An 18,564-nucleotide genomic window follows, 5' to 3' on the forward strand; every position below is an offset into this window, starting at 1 on the left:
CTCAAACAGATACTTGTACACCCATGTTTGTAGCCGCACTTTTCGTAATAGACAAGAAATGGAAACAATCCAAGTGTCGATGAACAGAGGAACGGATAAACAAAACGTGGGCTTATTCATACGATGAAATATTATTCAGCCTTAAAAAGGAAAGGTTCTGACACATGTAACATGAACGAACCTTGAAAACATGCTTAGTGAAATAAGCTGGTCACGAACACTGTACGATGACACTTACGTTAGGCACCTAGAATAGGTAAATTTCTATAGACAGAAAGTAGAGTAGTGGTTACTCTTCTATTCAGGGCTGGAGCAGGGGAGAAGGGAGAGTTACTGTTAATGTACAGAGCTTCTGTTTGGAACAATAAATCTATGAGAGTGGACAGTGGTGATGACTGCACAACATCGCGAATGTACTGAATGCCAGTGAACTGTACACTCAAAAAAGGTTAAAATCATCGTTTCTCACTGTGTATAATTTATCACAAAAAAACATCGAAAATTACAAATAATTATCCAATTTAGGCAGATGTAGAACTTCAGAGATTTCCTACATTCAAACGTAACACAGGAATGATTGATTAGCCCACATTTCCTACCCAGAGCTCCGAAGTTTCAAAGTCAGTCGCACGCTAAAGCACAGATGCCTAAGTTGAGGCATTCTCACTGCTGGGGAGCATTCTTTCAAACCTTTGCAAAGAGTAAGTTCTTGGGTACCAGACAGAAGGTTCCTGATCTGTGTTCTGGTACCTGCCCCACAGCACGGGAAGTCCAAACACTGTGTGCATTAAGTGTTGCTGAGGAATGACCCCCCGCCCCTCAAAATGAAGAACTCAAATTTACAATACTAGCAGAAGGAAAAAGCAAGCGTGCGCGCACACACACACACATGCCTCGTTAACCTTTGTCAGAGGTTATCTGGGCCATAGGTTCATCTTTTTCAGGATAATCTGTGGTCTTGCTGATCTTCTTCCATCTCCTTTGGCCCTTTCACCAGTGATGGGGTGGGTCAACGAAAAGAACTCTCAGAATGATCAACTCTATTAACTGGTAAGTTCTCTGACTGAAAGGTAAAGAATAATCACGGAAAATGTGTTTTATATGCTATTTGGGGAAGGGGGGAATGGGGTCAGGAGAACTGACCCAGAAAGGTTTAAAAGTAGCAGAGGTGGGCTTCCCTGGTGGCGCAGTGGTTGAGAGTCCGCCTGCCAATGCAGGGGACGCGGGTTCGTGCCCCGGTCCGGGAAGATCCCACATGCCGCGGAGCGGCTGGGCCCGTGAGCCATGGCCGCTGAGCCTGCGCGTCCGGAGCCTGTGCTCCGCAACGGGAGAGGCCACAACAGTGAGAGGCCCGTGTACGGCAAAAAAAAAAAAAAAAAAAAAAAAAGTAGCAGAGGTGAAAAATGTATGCTTTAGAAACATGTCCCGGGAGGGCTGCCCAGCAGTGTCCTCCCCAGCAGACGGTCCCAAATGACAAGGGCACTGGGACAAATCGACACTTAGAGGCTTCCTCCTTGAAAGCAGCCTGGAGAGCCACTTACGAACTGTGCAGAAATAAATAAGAAATAATAAGAAATCAATCTTATGGGTTCTTGCACATACGTGTTTCTAACCAGATATAGAAACACCCAGCCTGGTCACTCACATGCTCTAAATGACTTTGGTTTATGGTCCTAAATAGAATCCAACTGCCTTCAATGGTGATTCATCACCCACTGTGGATTTTCGAGAGGACCTCCAAAGGCAATCCCAATAAGGCTTCTGCAAATGGTTCGAGCGACGGCAGGACTGCTTCCCAGGACGGCACCCTACTGACAGTCGGCTAAAATACCAGGCATACTATTCAGTCACCCCGATACGTCTTTCTTCTCAAGGATGATGATTCTTCAAGGAAGGAGCCCACGGCCCACTTTGTATTCCCCAAAGCTCCTCACAGAGAGTAGGTTCTTTACAAATACCTGTTAACCCCTTGATTTTCTTTTTATTCCATAAACTCTAATCATCCAGGGAATCAGAGTTCAGCTAATTGGAAGACCGGCGATATCTGTTCAAATTAGGATGGAGATGGGGTAGGGCGAAAAGACCCCGTACTTTGTAGAATGGAAATAGATCGAAATCCTGGCTCTGCCACTAGTTAGTGAGGGGATGTAATCAAGTCATCCATCTCTCTGAGCCCCTGCACACCCTCCCCCTTCCACCCAACTAAGTGAAAGGAAGTTGACAATACCTACCGTCCAAGGCTCTGAGGTTCAAATGGGCTCCTAGCACTCAATAAATAGCTACCATTCCTATGAGTGAAAGTAGAATGAGTTTTATAGATGCTTACCTCTCTCAGAGTTGGCTTGCCAATGAAAAAGTCTGTGTTTTTGCTGCTTTTGGGTGGGTTGAACTTGGGATTCAGAAAAGCACATCCATTTGCGATGGCCTCCAAGGGAGCCGGGCCTTCATAAGGGAACCCAAGTCCAACAAACAGCTGTAAGACAGAGAAGCACACCACATGTAAACACATCAATCAGACTGGCGTCCCTGGCTCATGGGGGTCTCTTCTGGGCTCCATTCCTGTGCTGATGCCTCTGAGACTCTGGAAAGTTCCCAGGCCCTGGTTGGGGGTGAATAAATGAGAAGCCAGCTTACACTAGGACCTGAAAAACATGACCAGGGACCTTGAAGGGCCCAGGAAGCTGCTCAGGTCATTATGAATTTCCCTCCTTTGTGAAAAAGTAAAGCAGTAAGTGTCAGGGTGGGCAGCTGAAGGGGTAGGGGGGTGGAGGTACTCACAGAATAAAAACAACAACAAAACCCAAGACCCAACAATAATCTTTCTGTAACTTACCAGGAGACATGACTGCAAAAACACTTGCTTAACTAAACAGAAGGTTTCTTCATTGAACCAAAGGAACAACAGGCCCTTTCAGTGATGCTGGGCAGAGGGACAGAAAGGTCGCTCGGCGGTTTGATTACAGTTCACATGGAGCTGCATTAAAATGATGGTAGGTCAGCAAACATGGGTTTTCATAATGGGGTTTTCGCTGGGGGACACCAGCATCTTGGGTTTTATTTTCCCCTCAATGTGGGGAGAGGGTGTAGAGCTGTAACTGGGCAAGGCTTTCCCACCCCAGCAAGCAAACCACGAGTTGTCCCCACGGCAGACAAGAGATGGCAGCAAAAACACATCTCAGAGTCCTCACAGGGACCACGGCTGAGAGCCGCTGTGACAAAGGGGCCTCCCTGCAGTCAGTGGCACTGACTCCTGGGTCCAGAAATGAAACATCATCTCATAGAAAGGCATCCTTGCGTACCCTCCCCTCGGGGTATTTCACACCACTGGACGGCTGTGGGTCCTGATGGGCTTGGTCCAAGTCTAGCCTTGGTGACGTGTGAGATCTCCCTACCCACATGAAGGAGCAAATGCTGAAATCTCTCCAGTCTCCCAGGCACATCAAGTGGCAAAGGATAACTGGGTCCCAGGGTGTCCTTTCCTTCTGCCATCATGTTGGGGAACATCCACATGGCCATGCCCCGAGAGTGAAGGATGCTGCTGAATTGGATACGGCTAGATGCTTTCCCGGGCCCTCTCCCCAGTAATCCTGTCTCTGCAGCTGCTTTAATTGAATGATGATCTGGAATACTTCTGCCTAGACAGCCCTGAGTCTGACCCCGGCAGCACTGGAAGATGCAACCCGTATGTGCTGGGCACTCAGTTCCAGGGCTGAACACGCAGCGTGGCCCATGTTAGGCATATTGAAGAGTCCTGAAGCCCCCGCAGGGAATTTTCTGGGGCAAGAAACTAAAATCTCAGGTTTTCTGGAGAGATGCCCTCTCCTATAACTGTATGTTCTTCTGCACAGAACAGGGTACTTAACCTTTTTATTGTTTGGGAAGAATAACCTTTCATATCCTGTAAACCTTGAGATGACCCTCAGGGGTGTCCACAGAGGAGGGAACTGTGGAAGAAAAGCTTTAAGAAGCCAGCCGAGCTCTCACTGCTGGCTGGGTCATTTCTCCTGGAGCAGAAGAGCTGGAGACACAGGGGTGAGGGAAAATGTGGTAGCAGAAGAGCTTGGAAGCCGTCTTCCACGAGGGCATGAAGAAATAGTCCCAAGACATCCCAGCTTTGTTAAAATACGAAGAACCCGGGTTACTATCCTTGAGGCTTTTGATCTCTGTGATCTGCCACCCCCAGCAGATTTGGGGGAGGAGGTGTCGGCTCTCCAGGGAAAAGAGGACCTCTGTCAGGCCGTGGCTGGGCTCAGGAAAGCACAGGACTTCCAGATCCCGGAAGATGCAGACAGGGGTCTCCGTGGGTTTAACCAGGGGCCCACAGTGTTTTCTGACCTCTGAAAACCAGGGCCTGCCATGAAGTGTTGACACCTTCATCAACACTGAATTACAAAGAATAACTTTGGAGGAAATGTAGGAAGCACAATGGTTGTCTATTTAAATAGAAAATCCTGGGGAAAAAATTTAATTAGCTCCTTCAGGCCCACCAATCTGAACCCATTAATTAAAAGGATTTGAGGCTGTTGCTTAATGGACTTGAATGTGACGTAGGTTTAATTATATGTGAATAACGACTTGCACCCCCTCTTCTGCCCTGCTGGCATCCGAATATCTCAGTACACATAAACACTTCAGGCTAACTCTCCGAAGCCGCACCATTTCAGAAAGAAGATAAAGCAAATATCACACAATTTCTTGGCAATGAGTCTTCTCGTCACACTCATTAGGATCGCAGGAAACGCATTCCTTGGAAACACCAAAATAACAGTTCTTTGTCACTTCTGTCAATAAGCAACCTTCCTTCTTGCTTCCTGTGTACTCACTACCTGTGACATTATAATGGAGCAGATGTATTAAGGTCAAATAGCACACTTGAGGTTTGAACGACAACAGGATAGGCAGACAGTTCATCACCACCAAAGGGTATTCCATGAACTTTTGAGTGCTTACGGCCTCGCCACACACTGCTACCTTAACCACACTAAATTGCTTTTCCCCTAATTCCCCACTCCCCCCGTCATTCTGCTCGCTTACAGATTTCCTTAGCGTGGGGGCAAGAGAGACACTGCAAGAATTCATTCAAGTGCAGAGGCTTAACTCCTCAGGAGGACACAGCATATTTTATTGATACTTCATCTGGCTTTCAGAAGCCTAGAATGTAATGAGGATCTTCCAGACGACGGGACATCTCCATGGCTGCAGCTCTGACTCCATCAACGAGCATTTCTAAATAGAGCTTTAAATTACATACTCTAAAATTTAACTTTTGAACTAACACTAAGGAAGAGAGAACAGATGAAGCTCCAGGATTGGGAAGTCCCTACATGTCGACAAAGAGTTTATTAGTTAAACCACTCAGATTTTCACTCTGTGTGAAAGGAGAAGCAAAATTGTTTTAAACCCCTAAGCGGAGTAGTTCACAAAGAATCCTTTAAAGGTGGATAAAGGTAGTTCTGAGATCAGGACAATGTGGTGATTAAGAGCACAAGCTCTGGAGTCAGGCTGACCAGGTTTCCAACCCTGACTGCATCATTTCCTAGCTCTGTAACTGTGGGAAATTGTTATACGCTTCTCTCTATGGAGTATCTGAGGTCCACTGATAATGCATTCTGTCTAGCTATGGGCCTTAGTCAAGGTAACACAAGCTCTCTAAACCTGTCTTTTCATGTGTAAAGTGGTGAAAGTAATTGTGCTTTATTTCACGGGGCTGCTCTGAGGATTCAAGGAGATATTTCATGGAAAGGATGTATTCCAGGGTTTGGCACTTAGTAAATGTTCGCTAAACGCTAGTCCAAGTTCAAACCCAGGTTCAACTTTACGTGCAGCACATACACGACCTTTTGTTGTCTAGCTGGAGTTTGCTGTGCAGGAGTTGTGGTTGTGGGGTTTTACGAGAGGTTCAGCACTGCTTACGTGTATTTATGAGTTCTCTGTGTTTCATAAAGTACCTGGATTAAAAACAGGGAGAGGCATCCATCAGAAGACAGAGAGGACACAGTTTACAGTGACTGCCTCAAGCAAAGGCCAGTCCCATGAGCCACATGCTACGGCTAAGCCTTACTTGTTTATTCTTCATGTAATGATTGGGAATCATTACATTTTTGATAACAGGTATCCCTTTTATATCTTTAAAAGGAATCCACACAAGGCTGCATATGGAGAAAATCTATTTTCCTGATAGGTGATGCTTTTGTGTCGCCGGCAGGGTCCCCTCTCTGGACATCTGTCTTCCCTTTTGTACCCAACGCTGATGGAAGAGAAAACAGTGCCCCAAATCTCTCCCATATATGTTTGGCTACACCCTCTCCTGGGCTCCATAAGCCCCTCACCTACCCTACCTGAAGACTGTCTCCTAAAGGTCCAGGAGGGCAAAGGAGACAAAGACAATGATACTTGCCAAGCACATTTAAGCACCCCAGGGTAGTCAGTATCGGCCACTAAATCAAAGGTCATTTCCTGGAGACCAGCTCACTGGGTAGACTCCCAGACTATGCCCACTATGTAAGTGGCCTTCCAGAAACAAAACTAAAAACCCAACAACAACATCGAGATCACAAGTCCCTGCCCTTCGGTCATGTGGAAGCCCCAGCACAAAATCCAATGCATTGCAATTTGCATTGAGAAAGCATGTTACCCTGAAGATGGAGAGGAAGAGAACATTCAGATACACGTACAGCTGTAGATGCCGACCATCTTCAGCTGTGCCAGCATGCAATGTCTGCTACGAAGAGGCAGCTCAGGTGCACCTCCTCGCAGGAGCTGTCCCGGACCACCACTCTCACCCCAATAGCTCACCAGGCCTACCCCTCAGCTCCTGACGGTGCAGAGGCATCACAGGCCTGGCTCGCCACCGCAGTTAAGATGTGCTCTAACGGTACCGAGGTCAGAGGACTTTAGTGATGAAGAGAGAATTCATGGAAAGGGCTTAACACAGGGAAGGGTTAGAGAGATGGTCGTTACTGTTGCAGTAAAACCCCACGGTCGTGCCCCGTGATAATATGAATGGGTTGTGTGTATTTGGGTGTCAGGAGGTGCCTTTGTTCTTGAAACCTCATTCGGAGAGGTTAATAAATCCTATGTCCATACGTTCTACATTCTATATACATAGGTGGGAGGGGAGGGGGGAGGATGGAGTGTGTGTGCATATGTAAGTGTATGCTAATTAGTTTCCATCTAGTTGGAATGGGAATGGCTTTTGGGACCTGTCACCAGGATGAAACCTGCTTGACTGCCTGAGGTTGAATACTGGAGGACCTGAAGTAGACACGGAAGACGGGTTGCTCCAGCAGTAAGCTCGCTCTTGGGCTCTCTCTCACAGGGCCTGAGGATGTGGGCAACACCACGGAGAGGCAAGCATGGGCTATCAGAAGGACAGTGTCCCTTGGTGGGGAGATCTTGGCGATCTGGGCACATGATTCAGGAGAAAAGCAAGAAATCACTCCTAGGGGCATGGCCCCAAGATCCCAGATGGCCAGTGGATTTCTTCTGGACTCCTTCCTTCATTCTTCATCCGGTTATCTGAAGGCCTCTGCAAGCCAGGCCCTGAGGAGGTAACTGTCAACAGAATAAGCAGAGCCCCTGGGTTCTCATGGAGCTGCATGAGGGTCTGGTCCACTGGTGGTGGATGCCTTGGTCCCTGGGTTTTTGACAGAGCTTGCGCAACCACATCCAAGCTTGTGGGAAGAGCCACGGTTGATAGGGGAGGTCAGACCCGAGGATGGAATGGAACAGGGACAGTGGTACATACTGCCTATCTTCCAACCCTGCCCGGGCTTCTAGGCGAGTACCACAGCTAAAGCTGCTGAGCTGACGTGGGAGGGAAACAGGGCCGCCATGCCCCATCCAAGGGCTGGAGGGGGAAACGGCCAGAGTTGTGGGCAGAAAAGGTGTGTGGCAACAGCAGGGGCAGCAGCTGCTTCTTCCTCTGCTTTCCCACAGCCAGATTTGTTCTCGACTCTCACTGTCAGAAAGGGAGGTACCCGTTTGGGCTCACTCCAAATGCTCCTCCAAGCCAGTGTGGGATGCGGATGCCCCAATCTGTAAGGAAATTCCCCTGGTGAGACTGGGGGAGGTGGGCACAGGGAGGGGAAAATTAGGAAGGAGAAGAAAGAAATCACATTAAGGAAGATGGGGACTGAAGCCAAAAATAAAAACACGCCACCCCAGTTCGGTCCTTATTTGCTGGCTTAAATTGCTCTGCTGGAGGTTGCTGGCCCAAATGACTCATCTCTGGTCTTTTGATAAATGAATTCATCCACATTTATATGCCTATTAGAAGAGTCTTCTACATTCAACAACTTCCCAGCTCCTGAGCCCCGACTTGAGGGTTACACTGAATCCCTCCCATCTCCATTAGGCTCTGTGGGCCCTTCGTGAGGGCCCCTCCTCACACGCAGGGACACAATTCTGCTGAGGAGACAGGTTTCGGGGCTTGGTGCAGAGATTCAAAGATGGCTCATAAAGAAAAACAGTAAGTCAAAAGCTGGTTATGCATCAATCATTTCAATATGTCTCTAGACCTTGAGGGGCACCCGACTCGCTTCCCTCTCCCATAACGAGTCTGAGGAACGTGCACATCCCATTCATTCCACACACATTTTGCTTGTCTGCATCCCCAGTTCTGCACTTCCAATGTGGATTGGAATAAATCACTTTTAAATTGCTCAGAGACACCGAGGAAGGAGTTAGAGACAGAAAGGGTTATAAATGCAAAGCCTGACTAGTCTTTAGTGTCATTATTCCAAAGCCCAAGATTCATTCATTTCAGTGCTGCCGCTGTGTTCTGGGTAGAGGGGGAGCCTCAGCAACACACCGCCTCATTTTCATCGTATTTGCCGACCGTTTTAGCCATAATTCCACTCGGAGTCCTTTCCTATATTCTAGTCCTCTGAACAGGAAATACAAAATGGGATCAGCGACATCCTCTGAAAGTACCAGTTTTTCAAGGATCAACAGATGACCCTTACACTCAAAAAAAAAAAAATTCCAGCTGTAATCCTTGGGTAATCTCAGGCAATCTCCGACCTCATGGCCTGGGCCTTCCAGGCCTCTTCTCTGTTGCTCTCCACACATCAGGGACCTTAGCTTCGGCCTATCTCATTCTCTGACAGAGTAAGTGGACGGTCTGTAAGTAAGTGTTCTTTTAAGATTTGTAAGGCTGAGTAAGACATTCACACAGCTGGGTTAATAGAAGCGTGTGGGACAGTGATGACAGAGAAGCAGCGTTGCCAACTGTAATTTTAAAGGAGCTTGAGCTTTTCCCACAATCTGATGTGGGGAAAAGTAAAATGAAGCAAAAATAGCATTACGGGTAAAGAGCCTGGACTTTCGGGCTTCCCTGGTGGCGCAGTGGTTGAGAGTCCGCCTGCCGATGCAGGGGACACGGGTTCGTGCCCCGGTCCGGGAAGATCCCACGTGCCGCGGAGCAGCTGGGCCCGTGAGCCATGGCTGCTGAGCCCGCGCATCCGGAGCCTGTGCTCCGCAACGGGAGAGGCCCCAACAGTGAGAAGCCCGCGTAACGCCAAAAAAAAAAAAAAAAAAAAAGAGCCTGGACTTTCTAATGATTCTAAAATGTCCTCCTAAGACAGAAGGTGAACGGAAAGCAAACAGTGCAAACCAGGGAGCACTGGTGATGGCCACCGTCATCAGACTGCAGATGACCTTGTAAGGAAATCAAATCTTAATGAAACAAACTTTCTCTCCTTTGGCCAAGGAGAGAAATTTATCAAGTGAATTTATTCATGGCATCACACACATGACTTGGGAGGTAGACATGATCAAATGCATTTACCTATGGAGAAACTGAGGCAGAAAGGAGATGCAGATTCTTTGGGCTTGTGACTATCCACTGAATGTTTTTAAGTTTGTATGTTTATTCATGAGGCTGGTACGTCGAGGGCCTAGCAGAGCTTTCACTTGCAATAAAAAAATCGAGAGTCAGGGTTACCTCCAGGGTGACCTCAGTGACAATGGACAAGCCCAACTCTCTATTCTATTTCCTCCTGTTTAGAATAAAGTTAACAGTAATACCTGCCCTGCCTACCTCTGAAGGCTGTGGTGAGAAGTACACAGGACAGCATCTAGGAATGTGCTTTCCCACACTGAAGTATCACACACACTGATCAGAAATGCTACGATGCCACAGAAGCTCATCCGCTCGGCCCCTCCCCTCTACCTGGACAATGAAAATGCAGTCAGGACCAGAGCTGAACAATTCACTACTGATAATGCAGGGTAGGGATCGCGCTTGTTTTCTTTGCCCCTGTATCCCTTGCACGATGCCTGGCACATAGGAGCTGCTCGAGACATATTTGTAAAATTCACACATAAGAGCTTATTAATAAACATGAATTTCCATGATATGTATTACAATCCTCTTTGCTTATCTAAATAACTGACTGAAGTCTGATATATTTGTCTAATACCTGTGATGTTATCATGTTCAATACCATAACCCTTTTAATGGATTGCAGTATTTTACCTAAAGAACGTGCAGCATTTAGAGGCAGGAATCAGGAATCTATGCGATAAACATGTGAATAGGTGCTCTGCCTCACTCACAGAGAAAGGTAACAAGCACTGACTGATAGACTGTATGATATCTGTGGAGCCATTTTGGCTATAATCTTTAAAACTAAAAACGTATATATCCTTTAGCCCAGCTACTTCTGATACGGAAAGATTTTTAAGATATATACGTTTAAGTTTTTTAAAAAAGAGCTTATTAATAAACATGAGGGATACATCAACGTGCCAGCCAACCCTTCAAGGCCCAACACGGATCTATTTGCAGGTCCCCTAACCTCACCGGGTTCGTCCATGTCAGAATTATAGACAGGCCAGAGGCCACTGGGTGGACGCCCCCAGGGTGTGAAAACACCACGCTCATCATGCTACTGAAATGACCGTCCATCAGCTGCTCCTACCCACCTGCCCACACCACGTGGCCTGAATTCTACAGCTGTGACATTCAGACCCTCAGCCCCTCATCAAATTTTATCTTCCACTATTTCCCGACACACAGACTCGCTGGATTGGTCTCTTGACTCTCCCGGGTGTGTCATCTCCACCTCTACCACCCGACTCACTGCCGTCTGTGCCAAATGCCAGGTGCATGCACACCCACATCCTTCACCTCTCACAGCTCTCACAATGCCTTCCTTGCTCCCTGAGCCCCCGAGGACTCTTCCCTTGTCTGAACTTCTCCAGTGTCCAGTACAAATACTGAACAAGCAGGTGTGATGAAAAGCTAGTTGGGGGACGGGTTCCTTGAACAGGGGGGATTGGAGAGGTGCAGGAGTTAAGTGGCCCCAGGCTTGCTGGGAAAGCTGCTGCTCTCTGAGAACGTCTGATACCCTACTTTTCCTGTTTGCCGCCATGTCCCCAGCCCCTCACCTGATGCTTCTTGGCACAAAGCAGGTCCTCAGTAAATAAGTTTTTTTCACCATTTGCTAACTTTTAAGCTACAGCTAGTCTAGAAAACCACTGCCCAGCAATGACCTGAAGATCAATGGTACTGAAGAGAAAGCACCGAAGATTCTGATCCCATTTGCAATGGCAAGAGAATCAAACCTCCGCACAACAATACTGATGCATTTTTACAAAACTACAAAAAACTTACCTTGGTTTCTCGGAGAAGAAACTGCAAGTCCCGTCCACTGAGGATCCCGTGGTTTTTCACGTAACTGGGAATGTTCTTTGTGCTGGAGCCGTAAACAGTCGCATGCACTTCCATGTATGTGTGAATGATGTCCAAGTAGAGCTTCTTATTCTAAAGAGGGGACACAAGGAGAAGGTATTTCTCTTTTTGTTCTCATAAAAACCTGCCTCATAGCTGGAGGCCACAGAGACAGGAGCTCTTAACATGGAGATTGCATGAATTTGGCAACCCAATTCCTAAAACTTCTTTCAAAAGTAATCTGACTGGATTTTGAGGGTAAAAGCAGTCACGTGGATACTGTACAATTCTGCAAGAAGAAACATATCCTATAGCGACATACTACTGAATAGTAACGATGGCTCAAGACCAATTGTTTTGAAGTATTGTCCTAGCCTTGTAAATTACCGGGGACCCAACACTTTGCTTTTGGCTTGTCTTCCTTACGGGGGAGTAAGTTTGGGGAAGGAAAGCTCAGAGAAGGCAGTCAGCTGGATTGGAATATTTATCTGGAGACGCTAAACTGTCCCTGAGGAACGCAAACATCCCCAGCTCTTGCCAGTATTTCTAGTGATGATTAACTCATGTTGTCAGAACTGGATCCCACCTAATTCGGATCATGGGGGGATGAGAGTTTCCCACAATATACACTGATTGACTCAGCAGATGCAGAGATGATGAGAAAATCCAGGTAGACAAAAGTGGAAAAAATGTTAAATGGAAACTTTGATGAGCCCTGAAACATTCAAGAGTAGTTTTACTTTTCTTAGAAGCAAAACAAAACCTCTCCTCTGTGTTGGTAGGAACTGAATTTCGAGGCACATTTTCTAAATCAAAACCACCTGCAAGTAGGAAGCAAACTCCCTTTCCCTTCCTCTTCATGTTTCCGTGTGACTAAGTCACACAAGCTGGATTTTGTGGGTTGTCTTTTGGGGTTTTTTTTCCTGGACATTTGAAAGATTCAAGTGCTGTAATGTTTTCCAGTTGTATAAAAGTGGGACAGGGTTCTTCCCATTTGAAGCCTGTTTTCACACACTCCAGGAAAGTGTAATAATCGCCGGTTTTGTGACTTAAGACCGCAAGGGACACGGGGGTGTGGCATCAGCAGCCACAGAGCACATGATGGGCTCTGAAGAGAGGAGGGGCAGCAACACCCCTGGGGTGCGGGGCCCTCGCTCTGACCTGGTAGGACAGCTCCAGGCATCCTGAGCCCGGTTCAGGGTCTACCGTCTGCCTACATCTCGCAGGTGAGAATACTACAAAGCACTCAACTTTGGGGGATACACGTTTCAAATCCTGTAACCGAAGTCTTCACGACTGGAAAAACAGTACAGTCCACAATCTCCATTTTATGCACTGAAAGATTTTGTTTTGTTTGCAATCAATCAAGTCCACCCCTGCACCCTACTGTGTGAATAAAATGAACATTCCGAATTAAAGTCTAATTTCATGCCATGTTCGGCGTGGCTGGAAGATGCTAAATTCATCACCTCAGAGATGTATACCCTTCCATTCGTGCGGAGGTGACTAGGAACAGTTTATAAACCATGACTCCCATTCAGCTTGAGCCAAATTGAGGATCATCTTCCTGCTGTGAGTTAACTGGAGGGGGTCTATGACACAGTTTTTGTGCTAGAGGGACCTGATTACTCCTGAGCCCACAAACCCCCTTTCCCAGGGGCTCTACCTCCACCCCAGCCCCTGGTAGGTAGGCAAGGGTTTCTGTAACCCTGCCCACCCCCTGCCACTTCTGACCGGCCCAGAGTGTGTCTGACCTGAGGGGGACCCATCCCCAGGCTGGCCAGCAGCCCGGGACAGAGTGGCCGGGCTCAGGACAATGAGCTGTGCTGGTCAGACCCTCTCTCTCAGGAGCTCAGAGTCCTGCTCACAGAGAGATGACTGACAGACGGCTGGGGTTGTGGAGCAAAAAGGTCATGCGGTGTTGGAGTCCGGGCAGTTATGGACCAGATGCAAGTTCTGGGGAAGTCAGATGACAGTCTTGGGGGTGAGGGTGAGAAGAGAACTAGGTAAGAGCTGAAAGGAGGAGAGGGAGACAAAGATGCATAATGGGTAATAAGAGGGACCTGGAGTGACTGCGACCTAGACATTCCCCCTGTGAGTGTGACAGAAAGAGAGCAGGGGTGGGGAGGGAGGAGGGGAAAAGGAGGGGGGAGGGAGAGGGGAAGGGCAAGGGGGAGGAGGAGAGAGAAAGGGGGAGGGGGAAAGAGGAGGGGGAGGGGGAAGGGGGAGGGGGAAAGAGGAGGGGAGGGGGAAGGGGGAGGGGGAAAGGGGAGGGGAAAGAGGAAGGGGAGAGGAGAGGGAAAGAGGAGGGGAGGGGGAAGAGGAGGGGAGGGGGAGAGGAACGGAGGGGGAGAGGAGGGGAGGGGGAAAGAGGAGGGAAGGGGGAAAGAGGAGGGAAGGGGAAAGAGGAGGGGAGGGGGAAAGAGGAGGGGAGGGGGAAGGAGGGGGAGGGGAAGAGGAGGGGAGGGGGAGAGCAGGGGGAGAGGGAAAGAGGAGGGGAGGGGGAAAGAGGAGGGGAGGGGAAAGAGGAGGGGAGGGGGAAAGAGGAGGGGAGGGGAAAGAGGAGGGGAGGGGAAAGAGGAGGGGAGGGGAAAGAGGAGGGGGACAGAGGAGGAGGAGGAGGGAGAGAGATGGGGAGGGGGAGACAGACTGATGAGGGGGGAGGGAGAGGGAGGAGAGAGTTAGAAGAGGGGATGGAAAGAAAGGTAAGAGGAGGAGGATGAAGGGAGAGGAAGAGAGGAGAGAGTGAGAAAAGAAAGCAGAGAGACAGAAGGGAGAAAAGCAGGGCCCAGAGGTGCTTCTGGGTCCCACCCCATCAGCCCGAGAGTCTGTCTGGACCCTTAGAATAACAGCAGCTGCCCAAATTCCCCCCCCCCCCAACTCTTCTGTCTGGGCCCCTCTGGCTGGATCCCTCCCATCTAAAGGGAGGCCTGTCAGGATGTCATTCAGGGCTTTCGGCAGGGACGAGGCTGGGGGCAGGCATCTTTTCTTTAATAAAGCAAAGAGAGACATTTCCCTGTGAAAAACCAGCTGCTAACTAGTCAGGATGGACCAATAGCCCCTGAACCAGGTCCGCAGTGAGCGACAAAGGAGACCAGTGAACGATCACCCAGGTCCTAACCTGGAGATGAATACTCACGGCAGACAAACTCGAGGTTAGGATTGCCACACCAAATGCCTGGGAAGACGCATGTCCTGCCACCCATCCCAGAAAAGGCTGGGGCTCCTTGAGGTTTAACAAGGGGGCAAGTTCAGGCAAAGAGAAAGAAGTCTATGCCAAGGCTGGTAAAGTCTATGAACTTATTACAAGAAGGCACGGTAAAGTCTGAAAGCAGAAATTCCATTCAGAGAGGATTTCTGTAATTTCATGAAGGAGGAAATCACAACAGGTTATTAGAGGGAAAAAGAAATGGTTCAGATATAACCCTAACCTTTCCAGATGACATGACAATGAAGTGATTCCACCTCAGGTCTCTTGTTGCCACTTGTCAGAATTCTGAAGAAACCTGGCCAGGGTGATTCCCCAGGGTGATTCCAGGGAGGAGCCGCCCCCTTCCTTCCCAAAGTGAATGCTCACCGGATGCGAAGGGAACCCAAAGAGGCATCGCCAGCTCCAAACCACTGCCTGATTTCACAAAATCCAACTGCCTCCTGAACCTCCCCTCCTGGGTTGCCACGGACACTTCCACGCCTTAACAGGTCATTCAGTGCCTTACTTTCCCAGACCAGAAACCCTACCCCCAGGCTCCCGATCTCAGTGATTGACATTCGTCTCCTAGCCAGGTACCAGAATCACACTTGGCATTCCACACATCAAATTAGTCACAAAGCCCTGCTGATTCTGCCTCTGTAATATCAAATTGTCTCCTCCTCTCCAGGCTTTGATCCTTGATCACCTGGACTGCTCCAGGATGAACACAACCAGCATCTTAACCATCTGCCTGCAGCTCAAAAAGTTGAGCAACTAGTCCATGGTTTCTACAAGTGAGCAGCAGTGCTGGGACGGATTGCAAAAGAATCTGTAGGGCTCGATGCCATTTTTTAACCATGCAAAGCAGTAGTAGTCCATGTTAGGCATATCAACAATATTTTTACATATGGGCATTTGGAGTTAACTACAAAAATATGCATGGGGATGACAGATACAATTTCCAGCTATTGATCACTGAGGAGGGAAGGGAGGGTCTGGGGAGGCGGCTGGAGCTTTCATGATATTTGAACTATATCATTTTTCTCTTAAGAAAACAATTGGACAATATCAACATCTATACATCTGGGTGGTGGGCATATTTGATATATTTCACAATTGAAATACAAAAATTAAAATACATGCAACCAAGAAAGAACAGAAACCAGTCGGTATGACACCAAAACTTGCACCACTGCCATCTCACTGGAGGACCCAGTTTTTGCCAAAAAGAGGTTCAAAGGATCTCTCCTCAATGGAAAATGCTATCTTTTGTGTTTAAGAAATAAGGATAAATTAGGAGTTTGGGATTAACATATACACACTACTGTATATAAAATAGATAACCCACAAGGACCTACTATATAGCACAGGAAACTCTACTCAGTATTCTACAATAACCTACATGGGAAAAGAATCTGAAAAAAGAATAGATATATGTATTGCTGAATCACTTGGCTGTACACCTGAAACTATCACAACATTGTGAATCAACTATACTCCAATATAAAATAAAAATTAAGAAAAAAAAAAAAGGAAGAGAAGGCGCTGCAGTTTTGTAAATTAATCACGGTCCTGGCCTGCCTTTCCCCACCCATGGGAAGGCCCCCAGTGGGAGGGGTGTGTGTGCAACAGGGACCACTCCCCTCCTGATTTTGGACATCCAGGCCCACGGTCAAGGTGACAGCCCGGAACTGGGGGTCCCACTGATCCAAGAACTGGATCAATACCACTCTCCAGAAAGCTTTCCTCCTCTGACTTAAGAGACCAAGGTCAGAGAAAATCGTCTCCACCATAAACCGCATCACCTACAAATCTGTTGAGACACAGTCCAAAAGGGCTTGCAGGGACTCACCACATCGCAGCACGCCACCACCCCTGTCTTGGGGGTGAGGTGTGCCTCCAGAAGGCCCCAGCTAGCAGCCTGCAGCCCCTCAGTGCTCTCGGTCTTCAGTTCAATTTAAATTCCCATTAAATACAACCAATCAAATGGATTAAAATTTCAATCTACCTAAACTCATTAGGAGGCAGGGGATGGGAAGATGCTAAGGAAAAGGAGAGAGCATGCTGGGGCCAACGAGCAGGGCTTTCAGTGTGTAGCTGGCGGCAGCTCTGTTTGTAGAACTAGTCGTAAGATATTCAGAGCTTGAATCGAGAGCTTTAGGAAAACAATTCAATCTAAAGCAACACTCGCGTGCGTCCTTAGCAGGGGGAGAGGTAGAAGGCAGAACCGCACAATCTGGAGCCCTTTTCTTTTCCAGCTGGTGAATTAGGGGTACAGGAAGGCTCTCTGGCGAATGGTAGCGTTCTGAGCTTTGGGCTGCAGTGGACATTATATACTTTTCTCCCCATCAGCATCCTTGCTCCCCGTGGCAGATATGCACATCCGTTCTCCTGGACCCTCTTTCCCCTCATCCACATGGCACCTTGTGGCCTCCCATTTAAAAAATAATAATTCTGCTGCCCTGCACAGAGTTAGTTGGTCCATGGAGAGCACCTGGTAAGTGCTAAGCCAGTGGGCGTCCTTCCCAGGAAGGGCTGAATGGGTGTGAAGGGCCAATCGCTCTCCAGAGCCACAGCAGTGAGCTGGAAACCAGGCTGCTGAAGCCAGCATCAGTCCTGGTGCATTAAGGTCAGGCTCCAGACAGAGAAAAAGGAAGTCGTCACAAAGAGAAGGTCACGTGTGAGAGGGTGCATGTCCCAGCAGGGTATTGGTCCACTGTTCCAGTCACATCTCTGCCCAGGGCATGCCTGCCCTTCCCTGGGTTCTGAGAGTCCCCCAGTCCTAAGCTAGGAAAGCTGGGCTTCTGCCGTTTCAGCAGAAAGAATCCTGACAAGTACACTTGTGACCAGATTCTTTATTTTGAGCATCATGGATTTTTAACCATTTTTATAGTAGCTTCCTCTCCTTCCCTGGCAAATACAGGAATTGGCTTATTCCAGGACTTTATGAATGAATCTACAATGATGAATCATATATTTTCCTTAGGAAACCACAGGCCGTAGAGTATGCCTCACCCCACACTAGCCATGGAAGCCCTTACTGATTGCTGTGATGTTTCTCCCCGAAAGGCTGGGGCTGGGCTTGCTGACTCTACAGAATGAAGATCTTGGACATCTTTCTCTACTCCAGCCTCCTCCATTCACTCTGGCATCCACCCACTCCTGCTTGGACTGCTGTCCTCCTCTCTGAGCGGAGCTTCCTGTCTGAATGGTGACGGCCCTTACGAGCCTTCTCAGATTCCCCGGCCTGCCTGCTTTTCTTTCTCTTTCTCAGCTGGTGCTCACACAAGCCAGGCTCCCCTCTGCTGTCAGACTGGGAAGAAGCTACCCCAGGGTTGAGGGGTATGGTTGGGGGGGGGATCTCCATCCCCAAACAGCACCCCAGATGTATGGGACGCCAGTGACGGGAACCAGTGCCAAAGAGAAGGAAACAGGAGGGAGCCTCTTTTCTCTCCTCTACAGACTATGCCAAGGTAGAGTCAGTCCCTCCTTGCAGACCTTCCAGGGGGTCCAGAGTGCCCAGCGCCCGTGCTGCTGTGTCTGTGTGGCTTCTGGTGCAGCAGGAGCCAGCCTGGATCCATCTGGTACTTCACCTGGCCCCTTCCCTTCATCCTTACAGCCCTGGGCTTGCACCTCCTTCCCCAACAAGTAGTAATATATCAATCTTTGTCTCAGTCCCCCTTTCTAGAAGCTCTGG

General features: G+C 48.4%; 1 protein-coding gene across 1 annotated transcript in view; it reads right to left on the reverse strand.

The window, feature by feature from the left end:
* MGAT5 (alpha-1,6-mannosylglycoprotein 6-beta-N-acetylglucosaminyltransferase) overlaps positions 1 to 18,564 on the reverse strand; it is a gene marked incomplete at both ends in the record, with an annotated part of 224,113 nt that overhangs the window by 32,221 nt on the left and 173,328 nt on the right. The window contains 2 exons of the mRNA XM_082659049.1: positions 2,327 to 2,473; positions 11,621 to 11,770. Of these exons, the coding sequence (XP_082515175.1) occupies positions 2,327 to 2,473; positions 11,621 to 11,770 (297 nt within the window). The remainder of the gene's footprint in view (positions 1 to 2,326; positions 2,474 to 11,620; positions 11,771 to 18,564) is intronic.

The sequence above is a fragment of the Grampus griseus genome (genome assembly GCF_964374135.1).
Source record: "Grampus griseus genome assembly, chromosome: 7".
In the NCBI taxonomy this organism is placed as follows: domain Eukaryota; kingdom Metazoa; phylum Chordata; class Mammalia; order Artiodactyla; family Delphinidae; genus Grampus; species Grampus griseus.